This window comes from Cryptotermes secundus, unplaced genomic scaffold, assembly GCF_002891405.2.
Source record: "Cryptotermes secundus unplaced genomic scaffold, Csec_1.0 scaffold325, whole genome shotgun sequence".
NCBI lineage: Eukaryota > Metazoa > Arthropoda > Insecta > Blattodea > Kalotermitidae > Cryptotermes > Cryptotermes secundus.
The window spans coordinates 679,383-706,789 of NW_019735464.1; the positions used below are offsets into that span (position 1 = coordinate 679,383).

Sequence of the window (27,407 nt, forward strand, 5' to 3'; positions counted from 1 at the left end):
TTATTTTAAATTTTCAATGAAAGTCATCATAATAAAACGTAAAATTTTTATTGTGAAGCAATAGCGAATTCGGCTACACCAGTCTCAAAAGTCTGCTTGGTTTAACCAAGAGTAAATAAATGTGATGCCAGTCACAGTAGCCGAGTGGCCTAAGGCATGCACTGTCTTCGCTCGCTCGGAAGCTGCGATCATGGGTTCGAATCCCACTCAGGGCATGAATGTTTGTGTGTGTTTTTCTGTGTTTCTCTACAGGTAGAGGCCTTGCGATGAGCTGATCACTCGCCCAAGGAGTCCTACCGAATGTGTAAGATTTAGAAAAACCGAAGTGAAACGGAGAGTTTCATGGAGCTAGGCCTAGGCCCAAATTGGGGCTGTAGCGCCACAAAAAAAAATAAATGTGACACCAGGATAATAATATTCGTAAATAGCAGGATCTCCCATTCAGGCTCATGAAATCTAGTTAATACGTTCAAACATTGTAAAGAGTGGCACACATACACTTACAATAGACCATGCATGGCTGCTTCTTACATTAGAAACTTGCCCAAAAGTAAACAAATCTTGTCTGCATAGCCTGCCTTTGGACAGTGGTGTGTTTGGTTCAAGAATCATTATGCAGTTCTTTCTCAGCTGAAAAGATATTCATTTCAGTGTTTTTAACAACAGGTAGAACAGACACTTCAACTATTTGATGCAGCAATGAAGAAGCAGACAGAGATAATGGTGGAGAACATCTTAGGACAAGGTATAGACATCCACCTTTTAGGACTCAGGGAACTGGCCAAAGACCTGGGAGAACCTCTACCAGACATTTTTCAGGATGAAGTTTATAAAACTGCTAACCACTTTGCTTTATCTACCAGTCAGGTATGATATCTTCCTCTGTATTTACATTCAGTATTTTTATATTACAACATGTTAGTTAATTATAAGTATAATTAAAAGTATGAAGATATCTCTCTTTCAGGTAAAACTGCATGACCACTCGACCAGACAAGACACCTCCATGAACAAAATCAATCCATAAGAATAACAAAAACACAAAAAATTAAACAACTTATGCCTACAGCCCCAGATTCGGCTCAACACCAAGACTGACTGACTGATTAACCGTCAGTCGCAATGTGACTCTGACTTTGACTTTGAGTGATATCACTAATCATAACAAAAATGTTCGCAATATTGGACAAGGCAAAGCCCTACATAGGAAGTATAAGAGGCTTAAACTTAAACTTGGTGGTGGTCAAGCATATGGCCGTTCAAGTGACTAGACAGCCATGGTAGCAGAAGCTACTAGAAATAGGGCATAATCTGCTGTACTGAGCCTGGACTGACAGAGGTCCTGTATATATTCTATATACATTTATTAACATGTTTAACATGTAAAACATAAATGTTCTTTACATTATGACAAATGACTTACTACTGCAGACAATGACTCTGACAAAAGACAGACCCATCCTCTCGTCAGAGAGGGTGCCCCCACAATAACAAGACCGAAAATGTCAAACAGTAATAAATATCTGGTCATGAGCCCAAGACTGGGCTCAACACCAAGACAGACTGACTGACTGACCGTCATTCACAATGTGACTTTGACTTTGAATGATATCACTTTAAGAATAACATGCTTTCTTTTTGCAAATAATTTTATTTGACATATCAGTACAATGTCTGAAGTATCAGTCATTCAGTCACATACACTTTGACAACAGTGTGCACTGCAAGGAGACAGTCAGTACAGAAAGAGAAAGTGCAGCTTAGTGGAGGCAGAAGAGACTGTTCTCAAACGCAGCGGTGGAAGAAGAATCTCTGCTCATAGTTCACAAAATTTCCAGTGTTTCAGTCCACTGGCAACATTGTAGTCGGCCTCATGGTTTCACCTTTAGTATCTAAGGAATAAGAGATTGAGTGGGTTTTGGAATTAATCTGGATATAGAGGAGAAGGGAGAAATTGCCACTGCCCGACAGGAACAGAATCCTAGGTGTTCAACCCAAAGGCCAGTACTTGAATGACTGAGCTTCCCTACACTCTGTTATGATTGTACAACATATAGTGGTCATTCTTACAATAATGAGATGGGCACAACATGTAGCATAAATGAAAGCTACACACAAAATTTTACTTAGAAAACCTGAAGAGAATAGACCACTTGACATAGATACCTTGACACAGATAGAAGGAAAATATTAAAATGTATTTTAAAGAAATAAAATGTAAGTGTGTGAGCTGGATCCATGTTGCTAACAGTAAGGATCACTGACTTGCTCTTAATATGCACTGCTACCCTGTTATAGGCCATCCATTGTTGGCAAGAACTTAAATAAAGGAACTGAATTATTATCTTTGTTGCTGTTGTTGTTGTTATTATTGGAGTCAGGATAGCTCAGTCAATATAACGATCAGCTACAGGCTGAGTAACCGGAGTTCAGTTTCCAGCAAGGTCAAGATTTATCTCTTCTCCACAGCATCCAGACCAGGTCTGTGTTCTATCCAGTTTTCTGTCCAATGGATATTGGAGCCTCTCTGAGAGGGCAGAACGCCCAGAGCATGAAGCTGACCAATAACCTCCTACTAGTGCTGAGGTCAAGAATAGTAGAGCTATACCTCCACTCCCCCATATGGCATAGTGCCTCATTAATTAAGCATAGGGCCAACTTCAACTTACCTTTGTTTAAGTTACTGCTCCAACATTTACCTGGAGGGACTGATAGAATCATGATAATCATCAGTATGAAAAGCTGATCCCTGACAATCAAACCCAGGATCTCCCCAGTATGTGACATGAGTGCTAACAACATCTAAGAATTCAGGAGGCTTATGATATGGGTTCGTTAAGCATAGGTATAACTTTATCTCTACACTTATTGGTGTTGCAACTTCTAATAGCTTGAAAGGACGTGGCAGTACTGTTATTTCAGGTACCCACAAGTTCCGACAGCTTCATGGGCTATGGGCCAGTTGTCCCAGATGGTTATGGTGCTTCATACAACCCTCATTCTGACACCATTGTGTTCTGCCTGTCTGCATTCCATTCCTGTGAGACCACAAGCACATGGAGGTTCGCTCACAGTCTGGAGGACAGCCTGAATGCCATGAAGGATCTCTTGAGTGGCAGACAAACCAAGAAATAATAGTAAGTCTACTGTGATGATGCACATAGGAACCTTTATTCTAGGTCACAGCAGATTACCTGTTAATATTGGGCTGGTCCAAGAGAGACACAGAGAGGGAACAAGTGGAAAGGAGAACACAATACTATCCTAAAGTGAACCCAAAGATCAAATTCACCTCCCATTTTACCTACTGTTTCATATGCTTCTTCTTCAGCTACCTAGCAATTGAGTCCTAGGTTGTTTAAAGATGCCATTTCAACATCAGAGGTAACAATGCATTAACTGACACAGGAAGATGATCATGAATGGTGAGTAGGAAAGAATCTCGAAGAAGGCAATTTTGGTCTTCCTGGCAGTACTCTACCAGCACCCATCTTCATAGAATGAGGACAAACATGGAAACCCATCAGATGTCCAATAATTTCACAAACATTCTAAATGAGTACAACCTCAACACAAATTTAGATTATTACTGCTACTCTGCCAAAATTCTGTATGAATTCCTTGTATCCATATCCAAGCTACATACTCAGCCCATTACAGTCTCCTAGATTTTACTTTCCTAACTGTACCAGGTGATATATCCTGGATAACATATTGATGTTCCAAATGAAGAGGTTATATAGCATTAGACAAGATGCGATGGTCATGAATGGTAAGAATTTTGAGGAGGTAGGCATGGGATATGTGAAGATAATATTTTGGAATTCACCTGGGGAAACTGCAGGATCTTGAAAGGATGACCTGTAACCCAGCCATGATTCAGACCAGGCACGATGACATGGGAGCAAATGTTTTAACATAACACTAGGTATGTGTTTGTCATATAATTTCATTTGTTAGAAAAGCAAAGCCCAATCATTAATCTATATTATCAATGACCCAATTAAAAAACGCATAAAATCTCATTACTGGCACAAATATCTCAAAATGTTCTGTAAATCAGCATATTCTATCCACTGATAAGTGTCACATGAAAATCAGTCATACTGTGTGGACAGACACAATCAGCAGTCCACCACCTGAACTGAAATGAACTCAGTAATCAATGTATACAATAGAACAAAATATTAATAGACACCAATATGTAAAAAAAAAATCGACTCACACTTCAGAGAAAGAAAATGCTTGTATATGAAATATTAAAAGAAATTAGTATATTATGGGAAATCTTGCTTTACTAAAGTTAACAACAACTTGTGCATTTCCCTAATTAAAACAAGAATCGACAATTTACATATCATACAGATAAAGCATTCTCCCATAAAAATGGGCTGATAGAACAAAAACATTAATTACCAGAGATGATTAAATATTCATTCAGTCTAACAACAACACTAAATTGCATTTTCCCCATTCAGATATTAGCAGGAACAAAATGCCCAGAAATTTAGACTGGGAGAAGACCAGAGTGAGCAGCTGTTCATGAAGGAGTATCTTAAAATCCAGTACACACATAAAACATAAATTCCATGAAGATTTTTTTCTGAGGGGACATTTTTTGGTCATTTAACACAACAAGTATCCATACTATTGTGTTTGCCTTTTAGACTTTCAGTCATAGGTGGCTACATTTAAACATGCCCATAGTTTAAAGAGGATATACACATAAATTTTATTTCTGCAAACAGAGACAGAAAAGGGGTTAACATTTTCATTGCTTATGTGATGCAATTACTGCTGAAGAGAAGCTTCATGCAAGTTCATCTTCTACTTAGCAGTGAAAGGTTTAACACGGGGAGAATAAAGTGTGTCCTTCACACAATCCTCAGACTAACTTCAGTTGCTTCAAATAAAGGGGGCTACTTGTGTACAGAATATTATTAAGAAACTATGTTCTTGTTCATGATAAAATATAATTTATTGCTTTTCTGTTTTGGAAATGGAAAGTTGCATAGTGGGTATGTTCATATACATGTGTTATGTAAGTGGAAGAAACACTCATGCTTAAAATCAACTTCAAACCTATTATTTCAACTGATTATTAGATTTCTAATATATGAAGTTCATCCTGGTTACCTACATTTATTACACAATACATTTGTCAATGTAACAGATGTATTCTGTTGATGATTTATGGATATATATATATATACCCAATGTGTCTTCATTTATACATATCAAATACTGTATCAACTACTGTTAATCAGAATTTATTACACAACTGTTTGGTAGACTATTTGAGAATCAATACTATTTATTATGTGAAATGTTAATATACTACATATATATCACATATGAAATGTTGGAACTGTAAATGTATATTACTACATGTTAAATTGGTCAAGATGAATATTATATTTGTTATATGATACTCTTTGTCATTTTATGTAAGATATTAATGGAACTGTTGTTACACATTTTATTTTTAAAAGCTATTATAGTCCTATAATTTATTGGTAGATAATTTTTGTATATACATTAATTAGGACTACAGTGCGTGTATTAGCAATATACAGATATGTAGAAATTTTGTCGCCATGTTACTATACACAGTCTATCATGGGTTCAGATAGCGTCCAAATGTTAAGTTGTGTAGCACGTATATGGCTTACACTGAACTACTTGTTGGTTAACTCAATTAAAATATCAAAGTTCACAGAGAATAACATTAAAATTATTTAGATTATAATAAGACATGATTTCATAATGTGCAGTGCATTGAACTGGCTCAGGATGATGTGTAATGAAGGGCTTCAGTGTTAGTGATTTTGAATATTTGGGCTTCAGCAACAGAGAGTTACTTAAAACCACAATCATGCCCACAATGTAGATATAAATTCACCCCTTGCACAGGGAGATGAACTGATGTAGTGACACCAATACTAAGTATGAAAATATTTATATGTATCATACGTGAATTCTTAAATAACCAGTAACATTTCTGAATCCCTTTTTATACTTGTTGTTCTGTAGTTTACACTTGGACCCTCATTCTTAGTGAATACAAAAGTAAAAAATGCTTAGCAGAAATTTGGTCCTAAAGAGATATACTGACAACAGAATAGATAAAATTATAAAAGAATGATTCTTATGATTTTATAATTTTCTGTTCCTCTTACAAAGATTAAATGAAGGGGGTTGAGACTGGCTTGACATGTAACATCCATTTGCTATAAGAAATGCATCAAATATTTTTATCATTCTGAAAGAGACCCATTTGAGAGACTGAAATGCAGGTGAGAGAAGAACATCAGAGATGGCACATTATATACATACAGACTCTTCAACATGATCACCAGTCAAAAGGAACTAAGAATGAAGATAAGTAGACTACAGTGCCAAAAACTGTTAACAGGAACATGATGACAGGAGGGAAAAATTGGGGCCGAAATTTATTTTCACTTCTCAATGGCCAGTGCAGATAGGCTGCATGAGACTTACCACTGAGCCACAAGCCAAATGTTGTAACTTGAATATCATTCAGAATCGATTGGTTTCCCACCAAAAAAAAGGTTGTAAGTCATCTGATGTTGAAGGTCAACTACACTGTGCTTCTGAGCAATAAAATATAAGGAAGGGATTAAAACATATTGACAAGACAATTAGAAATTCAGAGATGGTAGGATAATGTATTGAACAGATTATTTATGTGGAATGGGTAGAATGATGGATATCTGGAGTAGTGCTGAACCTCTGGGCTGTAATATCAGAGTTAGTGTATTATTTGTGATAAAGCCGGGCAAAGATTTGGTTATATCTTGCAGGAGAGACAAAAGTTCACGTTTCCTGCACTCAGCAGAATATTTAATAGATAAAGGAAGTTGAAGAGATATGGATTCTCAAGTATATTGTGAACTTTGATGCTATTAATCTGAGTGACTCCAAGCTGTTTTATTATACATTCCAATAGCTTCCTATACACCTGTCTTCAAAAACTCGTAATATTAGTGTATATTATACTACTTTGTTGACATTCCTGACTATCTAAAATTCTAGTAGAATAACTGATGAAATGTCAATTACAATTTGTATTAGTTGTATGACTGTGGATTTACTGCATTACAGTGTGAAAATGTGTGGTTATTTCAATTAATGAAAAGGGTGCATACAGTGCTTCAAGTGGAACAATTATAAACTAAGAGAAAACTGTGGCAGGAGGTAAAGAAAATAAACCCATAACATTTTAGAAATGACCCAGCAATTCGTTCATGCATATTAATATTTAGCTAATACACACTAACCTGAAATACAGTGGATTCACATTTCACGCTCTTCAATTTAAACTTTTCATTCTTTCAATTTTCAATTTCAATGACTCAAGTCAATAATCACCACCTTAAATTTCTTCAATTTAAAAGATTTCCCTTAGTGCAGCACTCAAATCCACTGTTCCTCAAAAAAATACCTCAAATTGGTGTTTCACTGTGCTTAGAATAACTTTTCTCTTTTAGAAAACTTACTGCCATTTTAGCCAGGATGATGGAGAAATAAAATGAACTCTCATAAATAACAGAAGAAAAATCTTTTGCCACTGTGCTCTGCACTTTCTTTTATTGCTATTTTTCGTTGTACAAAATAAGAGAAATAAAGAAACTGAAAGGTCTTTTTGCTACGGTTGCAGACAATAATACATTCATGTTAAGAATTAGTAAAAAAAATAGAGATTTCTAATCTTTCTGAAAAGAAATATTTTAACACTGTTGTGTCCACTTTAAGCACTGGATTCATAAGCTTGTAGTATGAATTATATACTCACTTCTGAACATGGAAGAATGTGACTCTGAACATATGATATGAATTATGATGCACAGTTCATGCATTATGCAATGAATGAGAAATACAGGTATGCTTATGCAAGTCCAGAGTAGCAAATGCAACTAAAAGAGATAGGTTCCAATATGGAACTTTGTTACAGTATTTAAATGAAAAATTTATTGCCAAAGGTCCTAAGGGAATGCACTCTTTTATCAGTAACTGATCCAAGTAATGTGTGCTCATCCAAAGAACTCATTAACTTCCTGCCAAATTACCATAACAGAGTAAATTATCTTACCCCTGTGGACTATTGCTCATAAACACTATGATCCATGTGCCTTCAGTGCAAACACAGTTTTGTTGACAAGTTGACATTTAAGCCCTGCACAGTGAATGTGCAATGATGGATGGACAGTGGAAGATAATTAAGATGGAATGTCTTCAAAAATCTTGTTGGTAGAAACAAAATAAAGACTTCCTACTTTATTCTCCAACTTCCATCCTTTGGTCTACTGTCACTTTATTGTTTGGCAACTGTGTAAAGCATCAAAGCATCAGATAAACACTATGAGGCAACACAGCACTAACATCAGAGATATATGCATGTGGGACTATAGCAATAGACAATTTCATTATTCAAGTACAGTATACAAGTATTTCCTGCTGGTATAAGTAACTCACTGTTTTCATTTTGTAGTTTAACAGCACTGTCAGTAAATCCAAGTACATAGCATCAAATGACTGGATGACAGTGAATATTGGATTGAAAAATATATGGAAGAAAGCGGTTATGGGCCTAGTCTAAGATAATATCCTTGAACTTGCCTGGAGGGACTGAGAGAAACCATGAAAAACTTGGAAAGGATAGTTAACATCCTGGCCAAGTTTTGAAGCTGATGCTTCCCAAATACAAGTTACAAGTGTGACTGCTTAATCCAATTTTCCCAGTAAAATAAGCTCTTAATGGCTGGAGTTACTTTGCAATAAACATGAAAGGATGAATTTAATATTTTCTTGGATATTCAGTCACATCAAAATTGAGTCAAAAAGCAAAGTTTTGGAGACTTGGTCTGTTTCTGTCATCAGAGTTGATGCAATAGTTGACATTTAAACATCCTTAACTCTCTATATTAATCCTGATAATGGAGATGGAGCAGGTCTCTGATACTTGGTTTCTGACTTCACTCTAATATGGTTGATTCTGTAGTAAGACTTCATAATGAAACTCAAATCTTAAGTATACAAGCATGTTTACAACCTGAAATATGCAGATGGAGTAATGATACTTTGTTTCTGACCATTAACAGAAGTAAGAAGCCCAGTTGCAACAAAGATTCCACAACAAGAACACCTATCTCTTTTTGATGCACTGAAATCAGAATTATTACATGTTGTGATAATACTATTTTATACTATTTCTTCTATCTATATTAAAACTTGTTTCGTCCCACTTGATCATGTGGGTGCCCGCACAGTGACTCTTGTCCATTTAAAGTAGAGTTTAGAATGAATCAACATGTATCTACAAAGAAAGTATACTTTGCATTCCTCTGTATGCTTTAAAGCAATTGTACTGCTGTAGATTAGCTTCAAAATATTACAAGAATTGTAAATGATGCTTCCTAGTCTTCAGGATTTTCATTTAATGGAAATATAGGTGTGGTATATATGATGTCTGTGTAACTACGAAACATTGGTGGTAAGAACAATTTAATGACAGATAAAGTTACAGAACTGTTTATCCACAAGCAGTAAATTTTCATTTCTTACAAATTAATGAATTAAAAAGACATTTAATTTGTATTATTTATACCTAAAACAACATATACATAGGGTGTATGCATGTTTTCCTTCAAATCAGTGTTATCAATGAAGAAAGCAGTCTTCTGGGATTTGGCACCGTGTATATGTGGTGTTAACCGACGTNATCAATTCCTGCAGCCAGTAAGAGAACTAGCTCTTGAGACAGTACTGATATAATCATCATAACTGACATATACGAATGATCTGATAAGTTTAACACTTGCAAACAAATAATTAAGAACAGACATTAAAACAAGAGTACATTTATGCAAAAGGTAAAGCAATACCATCGACTGAAAAAATGGAGCTTTCCACTTAATAGTTCATTTAATGCTCATGTTAGTAGCTCAGACTATGTAGCATTGCATGCTAGAATGATTAGTGAATAATGAATTGGAGACAATTTGGTGGGAAGTCACTGTGGTCTAATTCGAGGTACTATCCTGGCATTTGCCTCAAGGGACAGAAAACAACTATGAAAAATTCGGTCAAGATAGCCAGTGTTCCAGCCAAGGTTTTAACCATTCACATCCTAAATATGTCAGGCATATTATTAGTTCAGCCAACTTGTTTCATGTTTCCCACTTTACATGCATCACTGACAAAAATACGGAACTTACAACACATTCTCCGCTCGACCACATTATTCATATCACATTCCCATCACAGTAAAGAGTTCTGTCTAATTTATCTACACCTCAAAAGACACTCTATAAGGAAAAAAAGGACAGGTATGAGTTCTCACAACAAACTCTATAATAAAGGCTTCACTTTCAACTACGGACCAAACCTGAACTTCACAATCCCTTACTTTGCCCATGAATTTCTTTATTCACATAATTAGATCAGACTCAAATCACTGTGAACTATTATATTGTTGCCCCATCCCTGCCAACCTATCAATAAAATAATGTCTTCTTTTTTCATTTTTTAATACATTACTTTCCTACGATTTACTCAGCCTACTCTGACTTCAGAGCCAGGGTAAACCAGACAGGAAAATGGATAAACAGCAGATGATTAGGGTTCGAGTCCTAATAAAAGGAAGGATCTTTCTCTTTGCTACCAAACTGAGATCAGTTCTGGGGCTCCTACCCTATGTGTACTGAGAGAACCTTCCCCCATGAGTAAATAAGCCTGAATGTTATGCTTACTGTTCACTATCATCAACTGAAATTGCATGAAAATTGCTGTCTTCTGGGATATGACACTGCAGTCTGCTAGATATTTTCCAATATTCAGGAGCAACTTTCTGCCTCAGTCTTCTACCTTGATGCAGTTAGCAAGTTCCTCCAGAATGCTGGTAAATATATACTGGATTACACAGTATCATAAACCTGAAGACAGTAACCTTCAGGTCTAAAAGGCATGAGATTTTCCTATTACATGCGCCATGTCTTCACAATGTGACACTTAGGTTTAGAGGCAGTTTTGTCTGATAATTCTGATCTTTTCACCTATAATGAGCGTCTTTCTTTTCAATGCTATTACCAAAATGTAAATTGCACAAAACTGAAATTTATGAATACATGATGAATGTTTTCAGCACTAAGAGAGCACTTACTATGTACTTCAAAACAATATAATGTAACACAAAGACTAAGCAGAGGTAATCACCACATTGCATAATGGGTACTGGGGGTGTGTGTGTTGACCTAGAAAAGCACAAAGATGGCCACATGTGAGTTACACTTCAACGCACAAAAAAATTTCCCTTCAATACAAAACTAAGGTCTGAAGCTAACATAAGAATTTACTTTTCATGTGTAAAATGCAGGTAAATCATTAAATTGAAAAACACTAAAACCAGGAAAATAATACAATATTTACATGGAGCTTCATCCAGGACCACAAAAAAAAAAAGGCCCCTTAAATGCAGGAAAACCTTAAATACAAAAACCTACTGGGGTTTCACTGAAAATGCAATTTCAAACTTTGTCTCTTTTATAACAATCCAATATATCATGCTTTCAGTTTAAAAAAAGTAATTTAAGTGCACAAATTTCTTCAACAGACTGCTTAATTTACAGTATAATGTAACATAGTATTGTGACACAAATGATACAGCTGTATATCTAAACCTTTTGATGCATGCGTGGGAGAACAACTGAAAAATGAGAACACTTGTACATTTCAATGGCCTTCATGAACGAATGTATAGAATTTTATTTTGTAGATTGTGTACATCGTTATACATATCAGTGTAACCATTAGGTCATTATGTACCTATACTGCCATGCAAAAATATATAGTATCATTTTGTTTTATAGTAAATAATGTGAAAGGTATATTTCTTAACATCTGAGACACTGCCGAAATGCAGTGAAATGCTGAATATAACATATCATAGAAAAAACATATCTAGAGGTGACACTAAAAAGCATTTTGTGATATGAAAGATGAGCTCTGATGAAGACTACCACATGAATCGCTCATGTAAGGAAGGTTTGGATGAAAATAAAATGGTTCATGTGTATATATATATACCCTAAGGAAAACATATCATAGAATGTAATTTTTCTTACTGTTCTTAAATGCTGATATTTGAAATAAACAGCTTCAACCATTACAATATTACATCGATTGGAACATTGGTGGTATTTTAAGAATATAAACTTTTAGTACTATCAAGCTACATTTTGATTATTGTATAATAAAATGATATTATGTGAAACCACTAACTGGATCAGTTTATTATATTGTAACACACACAACACGCTACAATATTAATCACACTATGTTTGGATCTCTTCTGACCATCATCAGGTGTGTAAGAATAAAAGCAATTAAATATATAACATTTATGCTGAATTACATGATGAAAATGGATTCATTTTTCAATGTCATAAAATTGTGTATGTGTAGGGGTTGACTATATGAATAAATATTTGCAAAAATAGAGATTTATTAAAATTTATAACGTATATATAATATGTAGATATAAATATATAAAAAGTAGCCTACATGGTGGTCATAATGTGCTGTTTTTTAATTTTTTGTTAAAATGGGGGACTACGTGATTGTAATTTTTAGTTTAAATTATGTGTATAGTTGTTATAATTGGTACACTGTTGAAATATTTGTCTACCTCCAGTGGTTCTTCTAATTTCTTGTCCTTGTTATATTTTTTAAGAAGTTTAACTCATTAACCTTCTAACTGCCATGCATTTAATCTGCATCTGTGATGCAATACTGGATTTTTTTACCATGCGCATATAAGTTTGATTTTATTAATAACATGTGGCATGATAATAGTAATTAAATCTGCAAATTATGACTACCATAACTGAACTAATGATTGTGACGGGAATGATTGAGTGCTGTTATTTTCACCAATAATTAATTCATATCCATAAGAAATTTCATTTACACTCATCATTTGTGCAGAACACTCAAGACAGAATCATAAGCCAGTACTATTCTGGAAAGCAGTAACTGGAATTTAAAATGTGTTCTACATTAATGTTAAGTGTATCTTTCTTTAATTCTGTCCTTCTACTTAAAATATTTTTGATTACCATTATTAATTAACAAAGAATAACCAAAATATGTCACTTCAAACAAAGTAGCCAGTCACCTTCTACATCTTTATTATTCACGGACTAGGCAAACTCAGATGCAGAATTAATTCAAAAAGTCATTCAGAGTTGGCAGGTCTCCTTGGATGGTGGACTGTCCCATCACAATGCACATACACACACAGGACAGCAAAGGACAGTAAACTGCAGACACACATGTCTCAAACAGGGTTCCGAAGTATTATCCCACTGCTAAGTGGTCCAAGAAGTGGTTCTAATGGACAAATATGAATAGACATGAATCAACCCAACAATTTTCGGTGCAGGCTTCTGAAAATAGTTTATCTGAAACCTGTTATGAAGTATGGCAGATGAAACATGCACACAATAAAAGACAAGGTCCCTTCATACCCAAATAACATTTTCACTAAAAGATATTTAGTGCATTTACCATTTACTAACAAACGCAGAAATCATGACTACTGTTTTTTTTTTAAATTCAGTCTAAGAACAAACAGTGATAATGTTTCTGTTACATATTTACAGACAAAAATACCAAAATATTACAAGGATAATGGTTTGAATAAATGAATGAAGAGCCACAATATGCTTCAATGAAGATACTTTATTGATCACTCACAACAGAATTAGAAACAAAAATGAGTACTACAATACCAAGTTCAAAGAGAGTACACTTAGGACTGACAATCCATGAATGTCACAGTCAACCAAAGAATTCTTGAACATGGCAGTTAAAGGTCTAATGCTAGAAAGTGGAAACATGACACATTTCATTATACAGAAATGCAAAGCCATTTATGTATCTGTGGTGCTGAATTTATGTCATTTCTGAAAGCATATAAAGTTGGTAGTTATAACAATACACAATAAAAATTATGTTAGATGTTATTTGTATAATCTGTGAAGATCAATTTACAATGAACAGTGAAAATAAAAAATAATGATATATACTTTTAGCATATTTTAAACTTATTTTTACACTCACCCATAACAGATTCTTGCAGATTCAAATTTTAAACTTGGCAGGCTACAGTGGGAAAACTTCATACAAATTCTACAGAAGTTTCAAACTGCAAAGAGTACAATCTTTCTGTAATAATTCAGATAATAAGAACAATTTACTTAACTGTCTTTACATACCCGTAATGGCTTGTTATTACCTATCCCCTCCTCAATGTCACCTCTGATTAAGTCCAAGCAGGTTTATCCCATGGACTGCATTGAGTAATCATGCTTTTCCAACTGAGGCACCACTCCAATAAGCCAAACAGGAATTTCACTCCAATCCATATATTGATAATAACAACACTCTTCACTATAATGATGGTTCACCTAATAAAACAGCACATCAATGCATACATGAATTGTATTTTTCAATCAAATTTGGCATAAATGGGTGGATTCCACTTCCAGTTCTGAATTAAATACACTTCGACTGAATGATCAAGAGATGTAAATATAGTGACAGTGGACCACCTCTGTGGTCTAGTGGTCAGAGTTCCTGCCTACAGATCCAATGGTCCAGGTTCGATTCCCGGCATTACCAGAATTTCTGAGAAGTAGTGGGTCTGGAATGGGGTCCACTCACCCTCATGAGGACAACTGAGGAGCTATTTCATGGAAATAGCCTCTCTGGTCTAGAAAACCGAGATTAATGGTCATGGGGATTCGTTGTACTGACCACATGATACCCTCTATCTGCTAAGGTAAGTGATCCCATCAAGTGATGGGGTGTTGCCATCATGTACACAAACATAATTTTCTTTTAAAGATGCCATTAAATACTGATAAACTTGGAAGCGTCACTTGTTGAATCGTAAGAATTACAACACATGAAGTGAATGTCAATTTTTTCATGTCTTCTCTTGCATTTATATTTCTAATAAGTTCATAATCCAGTTCTCGTGGAAAAATAACTGGCACAACGGCTAACAGCCCAGTACATGAACATGGCTGTAAATGCGATAATACTCTACATAAACCCAGCACAAAACGTTTCTTGTACGTTCTTTAACCGAGGATTAATGCATCTTTGGTAACATCCATATCAACAACCATTAAATGAAGGCATGAGATATTTTTGTCTGAGAATTTTTGGCGCGATTACTTTGCAGTGGATTAAGCAACATGTTCTCAAATTAAACATTTTAAGCAATAAGGCTCCCATGTAAGTGGTACTTACAGTTCAACGATTTTCAGGTCCAGCAAGCTTACATTCTTCTGTATTGGAACTGTTAAAATCTCACCACATTCATCCTTCAATTGCCGCACCACACTGGGCTAGAGTCCTCTAAACGCTCTAAACCACATTGCCAGTTACCGAATGTTGGGAAGACTTCAAATATGAGAGTCTGAAAGTGGAAAGTAAAGTAAGTAAAGATATCCCCGTACCAGGCCGTGAAGGCCCATAGGGTTGTGAGACGTTGTGGGCGGTTGGGGGTCCCACATTGTCTAGACAATCGGCTCAAAGATGGCGGTAAGGTTGTCAGCCCTACGCGGCGGCCGCCCTTTACTCCCCAGGAAAATTATTTAATTAAGAAAATTAAAAAGGCATACATTTATTATATTTCACTCTAATGTGTACTGTATTAAATATATTTATACAACGCTAATACGTCACATCTTAACCAAGTCAACCGCGATTCCGTCCACTGTCTGTAATTTTTGTGCAACACTACACTCTCCACTGCAGTTTAACCTAACCTCTCTGTGGCACTGTTCGTGTTTATCTGATCCGGGCGATCCGAGCTGTTACTGACCACGGGTCGCTCAAAACGCTCAAAACCCTTATAACGGCCATAACGGCTATCACGTAACCCCAAATTATTGTATTTTTATAGAATCTGACATATTGTTGGTTTCACCCAAATATAGAAGGCTAAGGAAATGGTACCAACATAAGACATTAAATATTACGCAAAATAGTAAATATGAGAAACTTCACTCTTATCATAGACTTTTGAGTTACGATGCCTGTGATCTGCAAGTGCGTTTCGTTGGTGGCTCGAAGAGTAATACGTTTAAATGTGAACATACGTGAAAATACAACTACCGACATCTGTCACAAGGACTTGATCACCTGTGGTCACAAGCAGTGAAAGTGGAGTAGAAAATAATGATGTAATTAAAGGATTTTATGTGGAATGAATAGGCTTGAAGACAGTTTGTAATACCATTTCAACATAACGCATTACTTAATAACATCTGTAAATCAATATCTTTCACCTCAATCCTTATCTTCGTTCAGATCTTTACCAGCAGACGACGCAAACATTTGCCTACTCCCTGTGTCCGTCAATGTGGCTAAAACACACAAGCGTGCTATTGAACCACTCATTCTGTTGAAGTCTTTTCAGAGGAAGTGTTAGTAGCGGACGTGGCCAAACACAAGCGTCATGTGTGGTAAGTGTGTATTGACTGATAACAGTTTCTACAGTTATTCCAGTTCACAAAACCTGTTAAATATATACTGCTGTGATAACCATGTGTGACAAACAACTGCACTGTTCTCTTCTCGTTAAATTTAGTACTAACCTATATTTGTTACGTTCATACTTTCCCGTCTTCGTTGACTTTACGGTGCGTTTTTTTTGGGGGGGGAACTATTTACGCGGGTCGATAACAGGGAGGATGAGTGATTCGGTGACATTTGAGGGCGGGTGATTTAAATTGGTGTCGTTCTACGCCAAAATGCTTACAAGGAAGTACTAGCATTACATATTGTTTACATTTTTAGTTTGCCCTGTATGTGAAGAAAACAGAAGCAACTTTACAGAAATGTATTATTTGTGTTTCAGTCAAACTATCCGTTGACATCCATGCCTCTTATAAAGAAGTGGACAGTTGAGCTTTTTTTTTAGGATTACACTCCCTCTCCAGTTGTGGTTGCTTCTACCCTCGTTTTAGGCCGGAGTCTCCGGAAACCGAGTTTTGTTTCCAGAGTGCTACCGTGCTTAGTGAGAATTGAGAAATCTCTGGAATTTCTCATATCTTAGGTTTCCTTGACTGATATAATATACAAAATGTTTTCTGCTTTATATATTACATGTATTTATGGGGCACGTGGTAGCGTAGTTGGTTGAGGCACTATGATACAAGCCGGAAGGTCGCGGGATCGAATCCCGATGAGGTAATTGAAATGTTTTAAGTTTACCTAATCCTTCCAGCCGCACTATGGTCCTGGGGTCGACTCAACCTCTAACAGAAATGAGTACCAGGAATATTCTTGGACTGTTTTTGGGGGTAAAGGGCGGCCGGCGCATAGGGCTGACAACCTTGCCGCCATCTGTGAGCCGATTTTCTAGATAATGTGGGAACCTCAACATCTCACAACCCTATGGACCTCCACGGCCTGTTACAGGGATACTTTTACTTTACATGTATTTATAATCTTTACATAATTATAAATGTTATTCAAAATAATTTGTTTTTTATATGTGTTGTGTACGTAGTTGGCAACAAATAATATATGTATCTGCCATCACAAATCATCACTGATCTCATGAATAAGGTAGTTTCCTTATGAAAATTAAAATTTAATTAATTCATTCGGATTTTGGTAACCAAATAATCAACATATAATGTGAATAATCACAACTTGCCAGTTTTCTTCAGTTACTGTCATAAAGACAGAGACATTGAAGAGGAACAGTGACATAAACAGGTTACAGATGTTTCCTTCCTCACTGTTACTTATAAAAAAAGGAGACAAAGTTCGTATGCTTTATTAAGCACCACAAAAATGTACCCCCCAGTACCAGAAAATAAATGTATTGAGGAGCTACATCATCATCCCCCCAGATGATTGTATAGCTCCTCAGTACATTTATTTTCCTCGGCATCGGTTGGAGATGAATGGTCAGTTTCGTGCCCCGGTTAGTAAGTCCACAGTACCCACTGGGTAGGTGGCTAAGCAGGCCCCGTATTTCATCATTCGCTTATCCTTCCGTTTACACGCTATATAGTCGTAACATAGGCAGTTGGGAAAACGACGCCAAATAAACTAAGGTGCCCAAGTAATCCTTCACACCAGCTCGTTTGTATTCATCCTTGCTAAAGAATGTTGGAAGGAAGGTACATCAGTGACCGGCTGTTGACACTAAGTAGGAAGGGCCTTGTGCTTCACAAGCAGTAAGCGAGCAGTCGCTGCTGAATGCCTCGCGGTAACTTTTACTGGACGAGTGCATCTGTAAAGTTCGTGGAGAAACGCTTGAAAACACGACTTTCACTTCCATCGAATCTACTATGAAATGTCATGGGTTTTTTTTAGAACATAATCATCGCCGACTCCACGTAGGAGATGCTTTTCGAAAGGAAACGGTCTTGCTGCTAATCAAATACTCCCCGGCTTGCATTACTATGTTCGTGAAAACCTGCTATTAATCCTTAACATGCAGGTCACGGTAGCCGAGCGGTCTAAGGCACGCACTGTCTTCGCTCGCTCGGAAGCCGAGATCGTGGGTTCGAATCCCACTCAGGGCATGGATGTTTGTGTGCGTTTTTCTGTGTTTGTCTACAGGTAGAGGCCTTGCGACGAGCTGATCACTCGCCCAAGGAATCCTACCGAATGTGTAAGATCTAGAAGAACCGAAGTGAACGGAGTTCATGGAGGTAGACCTAGGCCCACTGGGGCTGTAGTGCCAAGGAAAAAAAATCCATAACATGGGTTACTTGAATCCAGTCCATAACGTTACACTGTAATTTCTAAGATCTGTTCTGATATTATCTTCCACATATGCAGACATATTTTGACATTTTTTGTTCTGTCAAACCGTGGCTGCCGGCATTCCAGTTGCTGTACTAACAGAAATATTTCATATATCTCTATAGGCCTATTCCTGTGGGATCTGAGCTCCTCATAGTGGTCACTATGAACAGTAGAAGTTTACTGACGTTTCGGAGACATATCTCCTCCATCTTCAGGTTTTAAGAATATGCCGCGCAAGAAACAGCAAGAAGGAGTCAACTTATTGTTTGATTCAGAAGATGGAGTTGATAGGTTCCTCCGAAACCCTTGTGGACTTGTACCAAAATATACAGAATCCAGAACATCCTGCACTCCACACAGAGGCCAATTCATAAGCTTCGACTTTATGTACGTATTATGAAAATATCGTTAAATGAACCGCAGAAAAACAATTAGTGAACATCATGAAGTTTCCTGGCTGAGCACAAAACCAGCCTCCCTCTCAAGGTCTATTTTGATACGCCACTATGAACCATATTTATGCCTACACGTTTATGTTAATTGTGGTAATAACAACTATTATAGCACTTATTTATCTATCTATCTATGGTTCTACAACCCTTGTGGACCTTTGCCGCTTTTTCAGTCTCTTAATCTATACGCAGTCGGTAGAAATCCTTGGACGGGGGATCAGCCAAACGCATGGCCGATACCTACACACAGAACAACACAAACAAAATAAACGCACACAAACATTCATGCCTTAGACCGCGGGGCCACTCTGGTCGGCATTTACATGGGATATGTAATCGAAGCTACAATAGTTCAGTCAGTATAGCTACGGGCTGGACAGCCGGGGTTCGATTCCAGCCAAGGGCAAGAGCTTTTTTTGTACGCCACAACATCAAGACTGACTCTGGGGCCCACCCAGCCTCCTGTCTAGTTGTTGATACCTGCCGTTCTTTCTTCGGGTGTAAGAAGACCGGGACGTGAAGCTGACCACACTTTTCTCTTGCCAAGGTCAAGAATGATGGAGCTATACCTCAGCTTCCCCATACATCTTCATGACGCCATGCTTAATTAATTAAACACAGGGACAATTTTGCCTTTACCTTACGGGATGCAGAATGTAAGTGATACGTGGCTCTGTAGCAGGAGTACAGTGGGCAAAGTGCAATAAGCTGCTCCAGGCGAACGGGCTGCTAGGTGCTATATATGTTCTATGCGATTGAAATTTTACTGACGTTCGTTTTGAGTTATTCATATGGGTGACTATGAAGAGTACTGCATTTTGGGATGTGACCCCATGCAGTCCGGCAGGATTTACCGACGTTTCGGAGGAATATACTGCCTCCATCTTCGGGATCTGAAAAATGCTAAGCAAGCAACGAGCGAGAAACAAGCAGCAAGTTGCCTCGTATTGGGGTTTGCGTGACGAATATTAATGGGCTCTGGATTGGATGATTTGGTTTATTGGCACTTCCATTACAATTACAATCAATTGTAACTGCTCACAATCAGTGACTGCCTAAGACTCGCTCCATACAGGTGTCTTCTCTTCCACTGTGACTGACTTGGTTCTGATTTACGAATCATTTACTTCTTCAGCTTCCGTTGTCCGCTGTTCACAGCCGAACATTGAACTCCCTTACGAATGCCGAATGATTTACCTCTCCTGAACTGAACTAACTTCCAGGCGGACGGAATATAAGTCAGCATGTCTTACAGTTCCTCTGTTATTCTGTGTTTAACCGTTGCCAAGCAATGGATTATTCCGTGTCTATTCGTTGCAACAGGAACATACTTACCGAGCGGTTAGCGGCCTCTGTAGTCTAGGGGTAACGTTCCCACCTCATGACTCAAGGTACGCGGGTTCAAACCCGGCGGAGGTCGTGGAATTTTTAAGGACGGCAAATTTCAGGGAACAAGTTCTCCGGGAGGGACTTTAACCCGTGGGTCCCGTGTCGTAGATTTACGGCACGTAAAAGATCCTCATGTCTCTAGGAGACCTCTGAGCAAAATTAGGCAAAAAGTTTCCCGCCTAAGTAGTTTCCAATGCCTCCGGTAGATGGGGAAGTTATCGGGTACCACTGCCAGCCTCGCTGGCTGAACGGGGCTGATAGCGAGCACCAGTACCGGCAGGGTATGGCGACTGGTAGAATATCAAAAGGGGACGTACAATAGACTATTAGTCGCGGTGCATGGAGAAACCCACTCCCCTCCAATAATAATAATAATAATAATAATAATAATAAATACCGAGCGGTTGCCTAGCAATGGTCATCATCATCATCATCATCATCACTGGCACGTCAGCCCTTTGTGAGCCCTGGCCTTTCTCAGGATTGCTCGCCATTCTTCTCCATTCGATGCTACATTCCTCCAGTTCTTTACACCCAAAATTCTTATGTCCTGCCCCACACACATTCTTCCCATCTTAACCTTGGTCTTCCCACTCTCCTATTTCCTTCTGGTTTAGTATTAAGCATTTTCTTGATGGTTCTATTCTCGCCGGCACGTATTGTGTGTCCAGCCCATTCAAGCCTTTTCACCTTTATAAATCCAATAATGTCTGGTTCATTAAATAGTTTGTATAGCTCATGGTTATACCTCTTCCTCCATATTCCATTTTCTTCCACTGGTCCAAAGATATGTCTCAAGATCCTCCTTTGAAATATAGTTAACAGTCTTTTGTCCGATCTTGACAGCGGCAACGTCTCAGAGTCATAAGATAGCACTGATGTTATAAGTACTTTATACATAATAGTTTTGGTTTTCCTGGGTATTAGTTGGGATTTCTGGTGTTTCCTAAGGCCATGGAGACATTTACTTGCCGCAAGTACACGCTTTTTTATTTCATCACTGATGTCATTTTTACAGTTAACTTCTGATCCAAGGTAAGTAAAACTACATACAACCTCAAATTTATATGAGCCAATTTCAATATATGCAGGTCCATTAGCACAGTCTTTCTTGGTTACCGACATGTACTTTGTTTTATTTCGGTTAATTTGTAGATTCATCTTTTTTGCTGCTCTTTCCAAAGTAAGAAAACCTTCTTTCATAGATTTTTGTGTTCTGCCAGTTATATCAATATCATCTGCAAATGCCAAAATTTGAACTGACTTATAGAATATGGTTCCCCCTGTGTTGATGCCTGCATCTCTAACTGCCTTCTCTAATGCTATATTGAACAAAAGGCAGGCTAGGGAATCCCCTTGTTGAACTCCATTTCTAGTTTTTATAGGGCTGGACAACATATTCTGAATCTTAATTTGGCATTGGGTCTTTCTTATAGTGGCTCTGACTAAGACGATTAACTTCCGTGCAATGTGCATCTCTTCCATTGCCAGAAAAAGACTGTCTCTATCTATGGAGTCATAGGCTGATCGGAAGTCAAAGAAAAGATGATGTGTTTCAATTTGGAATTCATTACACTTTTCAAGGACCTGGCGAATAGTGAAAATCTGATCGTTAGTTGATCTTCCTTGACGAAACCCACATTGCTAATCCCCAATTATGCCTTCCACAAAGGGAGAGAGTCTGTTAAATAGAATGTTGGAAAATATTTTATATGCTATGCACAACAGACTAATTCCTCTATAGTTAGAACTTTCCCTTAATTCGTAGCCTACATATTCTGTGAGATTTTGCCTGGAAGTCTAAATTAAGATGCTTCCTTTTTTTATTAACAATAAAACCTGTTCCAAACGTGTGACTCTTCTTCTGACAACTATAGAATACAACATGATCTCTCTTTTCCATTACTCCTTTACCCAACCACCTCAGTTCTTGTATAGCAGTGATATCTAGTTTATAGCTATCTAGTTGTTCAAGTAGCATTTTTAGTGCTCCGGCTCTGTAAAGAGATAATACAATTCAAGATCCAATTCTCAAATCCTTTACACATTTTCCAGGTCGTCTTGAATAGGTCCGTCCGGCTACTCTTTCCTCGGATTTCTGAACAATTTAGTTGTTATGGTGTGAGGTTGTTGGCCTCACACCCAACCCCCATCCTGGAGGACCAGGGTATCCGTTTCTGCCTGGCTCCTACCCCTTCATCTGTCCGGCATGGGTGGCTCTACCAGTAGCTACGCTACCGCCGGCATGGCTCTCAAACTCCACCACCATGATAAGGTGGAGATACCATTGGTGAGGAGCAATGGTCATATTCGTCACAATATTTTCTACCCTAAAGATGGAGGCAACATTTTCCTCTCAATCGTCGGTGGAACTCTACCAGGCTACACGGTATCACATACCAAAGATAGTAGTACCCTTCAGATTTTATGAATTTGGTAATAGAATTTATTATCAAATGATAATATATTTTAATTTTTGGCAACATAGGCCTACACAAAGCCTTATTAGCGCAGTAGTCCAGATTCGATCCGACTGGGCAGGTTTTCTGCAAGTATTTCGGTCTTCCCTACCAATTCTCAGTACATGAGCTGCTCCACATTCATTAATCGTCATATCATCGACACAATGTAGTCTCGATACTGACAGCGTCGTTAAATAACGAGCAGAAAACCCCTTATATATTGCAGCATGTCCGAAAGCCGGAATAGTGAAGTCGGAATAGACGTTCATTGCTACGTAACGACTCGGTAAATACTTTCCCGGGGCAACGAATATGCAAGCAACAATCGAATAATTTCCGTTGCTATGCAACGACGCTGTAAACATGCCTTCCCAGGAATAGAGATGTGTTCTGCGTGGTCCGTGCCGTATGGCTTATAAGGAAGAGTTCAGTTGAGTCGACTCGAGTTTCGAGACGCCAGCCTACCAGGATATGAGCTTGGGAGCGGAGGAATTGAGTTGAGTCGAGTCTTCGGAGTTGGCAGTTGCAGGATAATGGCAAGAAAGGAATTAGGCTCTGAAAAGAAGACTTCATGCATGATTTGAAGTGACATTGAGAGTGTGAGTTGTGTGAATAAGGTGTCAATAAATCCACTCATTCAATCGAAGAACCCGTCTTATAAGTCGCATCCGCCCGCCACACGTGACAATGTTGTAAGTACAGTGGAATGTTAAATATTCGTAACTTACGCAATTAGATTACGTTCCCTTATCTTACAGCAGGAAGGGAGGAGTCCTTTCAATTATCAGTGTTTTGATTTGAATTGTACTGAAACAAAGTCAAAAGTCCTCTATTGCGATAAGATTTTGACATTTATAAGTGCGTATTTCCTCAAGAGCCCAGCCGTATTTCAATTAAGTCATAAAAGATTAAGTGTAATTTGACTTTCCGCGAAACAACTATTGTCCAGGATCGCTTGCGGAATTTTAGTTGGAAATGCCAAGAAAGCAATCAGGGACTGGACGAACAGAAATCACATCAAACAATGGGAATCAAAAACTGGACTCAAACAGGCAAAAGGATTTATGTCAGGATCCTCTACCCTGAAGATGGAGGCGATACGTTCCTCCGAATCGTTGATTAACACAATATCTACACGGCGCCATATCCCAGAAGCCTTCTTTCTTCGTAGTCACCGTCGTGAAAACCTCAAATCTTAAATTGAAATTGTTGCAGAACTTTCGTAGCGCATATGTATATTTTAATTAAACTTATCAGATAAGATCCGTATTCAAGAGGATTCTAGGCATATGCTAGTTCAACTATGACACGCAAGAAGCTTCTAATCAAATGTACAGTTACTAAGTGCGGAACCTCATATGTTGGGAGACTCACCGGTCAGGCATGTTCTCTTTCTAGTGCGACGTTTCAAAAGAAAAATCAGACGTACGTGCTTATATTCAAAAACACAATAGAGCTCTGAAGGATTAAAGGATTAATAAGCAAATCTGAGGCTGAAGACTGGCATACAGACGCTTAGATTTTGGTAAAAGTATTCTGAAAAATAAATTGTAAAACTCTTCGAAACGCTAAAAACTTTATGGCGATGCTCGAACATCTAATGGTAGCAAAACTTTGGCGTTTGTATATCATGATACAATGAAGTTTATTATAATATCTCCATAGCTACTTTAACTGACTAGTTATTTTTTATTGCTAGTGGGGTGGGACTTAGTTATTTTTTTTATTGCTAGTGGGGTGAGACTAAGTCCCTTGTACTGCGGCCACTTCTGGCCTATTGTACCGGCCCCAGATGATAAATGAGGGTGATTGTGGAGCAATTGGTTGAATGAAGATTGGCAGAGGAAACCAAAGTACTCGGAAAAAACCTGCCCGAGCGCCACTTTGTCCACCACAAATCCCACTTGATCGAACCCGGGCCGACGCGTTGGGAAGCCAGCGACTAACCGCTTGAGCTATGGCGCGCCCAACTGACTAGTTAACTCCATGCAGATTACTTATTGAGAAGCTATAAGATAGTCAAGGAATTCCCCACCTTTTGTGGAACACGGAGGTTCATTACCGTTTCAACAACAGCCCACCAGTGGGTCCGTATCCTGAGCCAGCTGAATCGAGGCTACATCTCGACACACACTTTCTATAAGATTTATTTGAACAGTATCCTTCATATTCACTTGTATCTCCCAAGTAATCTCTTTCCTTCAGCACTCATATCAAAATGTTGTTTGCATTTCATAATAAACAGAAAAGGATGTTAATGCTTGACTTACAGTTCCACTTTAAAAATGTAGCAATAGAGTACCTATTTTTAAATAGCTGATTAAGTGACTATGATACCGTCATTACGAGTTAGCTAAATTTGTAATTATAAACTGCCCTGAAACACGGAATACCTACGTCATCATAGTGTTTCTTTACTAGCTGGAGGACCGGGTTATATTCCCGGCAGGGGTATAGGTCCCATCTAGCTTCCTATCAAATGATTATGGAGAATTCTTTCTGCGAGGGCAAAGTGATTGGAGTATCAAGGTGACCACTCACCTCAGTATGACGTTATACCTTCACTCCCCCTTACGCCTTCATGACGTGGTGCATAATTAAGCACAGGATTTCTTTGTACCGTCCAAACACGTCATGAAATCTGGCACTCCGATAGATTTGTCTACTTTGCAGCTGTTGAAATTAAATTGATACGTCAGAAAATATCCAGCTCGTATACAATCCGGTAGGCATACGTGTTTACGTTGACGTAAAATGTTCTTTCATGATGACGTCATTCACTGATTTTCCGATAGCTTTCCAGATCTTATCACGAATAACGTTTTACGAGACAGTGTTTTGCAATGAGGTCATTCACGATAGTATAGAATATTTGTTTGCTGTTTTTTGCATTATCTGGTATCTAAGCAGATGGCAAATAAAGCGATACGTGGAATCGCAACCACGTATGAGGCGTAAACAACACGAATACTCATGCATTTGGGTTCGGGTCCATATGGCAGCTTCAGCGGCATGGTTATTCGCGCCTGCAATGGGCCCGAGTTCTTCCTGTGGAGCTTTGCCCGTCAGGAAGTTCCCTGCTTAAACGGGATCACGAAGGTTCAATACCGAGTTCACGAGAGCCCGTCATTGGTTCCTGTCCGGAGCCAGATGAATCCACTCCGCAACCTCGGATCCTGTTTCTCTTTAAAATCAATTTTTGCACCTAGGTGTTTCAAGTTCCCTTGTGGGTGTATTTTTCATCGTTTCCGGTGTGTTTCTGCACTTATCTCTAGCAGTCGTGAAGGCCCATAGAGTTTTGAGATGTCGAGGCGCCTACATTATCTTGACAATCGGCTCACAGATGGCGGAAAGGTTGTCAGCCTTACACGCCGGCCGTCCTTTACCCCTGGTACTCATTTCTATTAGAGGCTGAGTCGACCCCAGGGCCATAGTGCGGCTGGAAGGATTAGGTCAACTGAAAAGTCCAATGACTTTACCGGGAATCGAACCCGCGACCTTCCGACTCGTAGTATAGTGCCTCAACCAGCTACGCTACCGCGTGTCCCCATTTATTCTGCAGAGAGAAAATAAAATCATGCATAATCAATTATCTATAAACTGAACCAGGAATAAAGTAAAGGACTATAACATTTATTATAATTAGTTGTGTATGTCATGTAAAAATAACCCGTGGATGCTTGAAGTTTTCGATATCGGCCTTGATCTTTGCTAGGCAACAGATTTTTATCCTCCAGAATACCGTGTTCAAGCAAGTAGTAGCAGAACGCACTTACTGTGTATATATAGTTCAAGCAACAATAAACAACAGTAATGCAAGATAGTGAAAGTCTGTTGCGCCGATAGATACAGAGTTGAAAACTAGCGCAGTCGCGAGATGTTTGTTTTGACTCCATTGACGTGTTACCGACACCACGTACATCTACAGAGCGGTACATAGGTCCGCTGTGCCCTCTCTCGCGCTCGCAAAGACTAGACGCACCAAAAACTAAACCTGAGGCTTCTCTGTATTAATGTAACCATCGGGCCCTAGATATTTCACTGACAGAATGTAACCAAAACAAAACAATAGCTCAGAACAGCGAACGGGTTGTTTTAGGGTACAGGTAAAGTTGTCCCTGTGCTTAACTAATTAAGCAGTACACCATGAAGACGTATGCAGGAGTGGATGTATAGATCCACATTTTCTTGACCTCCGCACTAGTAGGAGGAGAGTGGTCAGCTTAACTCCCCTGCCGCG

General features: G+C 38.2%; 2 protein-coding genes and 1 long non-coding RNA gene across 9 annotated transcripts in view; 2 read left to right on the forward strand and 1 right to left on the reverse strand.

Annotated features, from left to right (window-relative positions):
- Positions 1 to 4,213, forward strand: part of LOC111869327 (vesicular acetylcholine transporter) — a 218,308-nt gene extending 214,095 nt beyond the window's left edge. The window contains exons 11-12 of the mRNA XM_023860776.2: positions 667 to 867; positions 2,923 to 4,213. Coding sequence (XP_023716544.1) covers positions 667 to 867; positions 2,923 to 3,135 — 414 coding nt within the window. The 3' untranslated portion in view covers positions 3,136 to 4,213. The remainder of the gene's footprint in view (positions 1 to 666; positions 868 to 2,922) is intronic.
- An 8,003-nt stretch (positions 4,214 to 12,216) lies between these two features.
- On the reverse strand, positions 12,217 to 16,453 carry LOC111869316. 4 transcript variants are annotated; one of them, XR_004513538.1, is made up of 3 exons: positions 16,383 to 16,453; positions 15,340 to 15,508; positions 12,217 to 14,489 (listed from the first exon to the last, which is right to left on the reverse strand). It is a non-coding gene; the product is annotated as an uncharacterized LOC111869316 (long non-coding RNA). The 4 variants fall into 4 exon arrangements; XR_004513537.1 differs by lacking the exon at positions 16,383 to 16,453 and adding an exon at positions 16,102 to 16,187; XR_002843648.2 differs by lacking the exon at positions 16,383 to 16,453 and adding an exon at positions 15,861 to 16,039.
- The window catches only part of LOC111869315 (glutamine--fructose-6-phosphate aminotransferase [isomerizing] 2), a 66,609-nt gene continuing 55,347 nt past the window's right edge, over positions 16,146 to 27,407 (forward strand). For 3 of the 4 annotated variants that reach the window (XM_023860735.2, XM_023860736.2, XM_023860737.2), the window contains exon 1: positions 16,146 to 16,559. In XM_023860735.2, coding sequence (XP_023716503.1) covers positions 16,553 to 16,559 — 7 coding nt within the window. In that variant the 5' untranslated portion in view covers positions 16,146 to 16,552. The remainder of the gene's footprint in view (positions 16,560 to 27,407) is intronic. The other variant, XM_023860738.2, reaches the window with a different exon arrangement.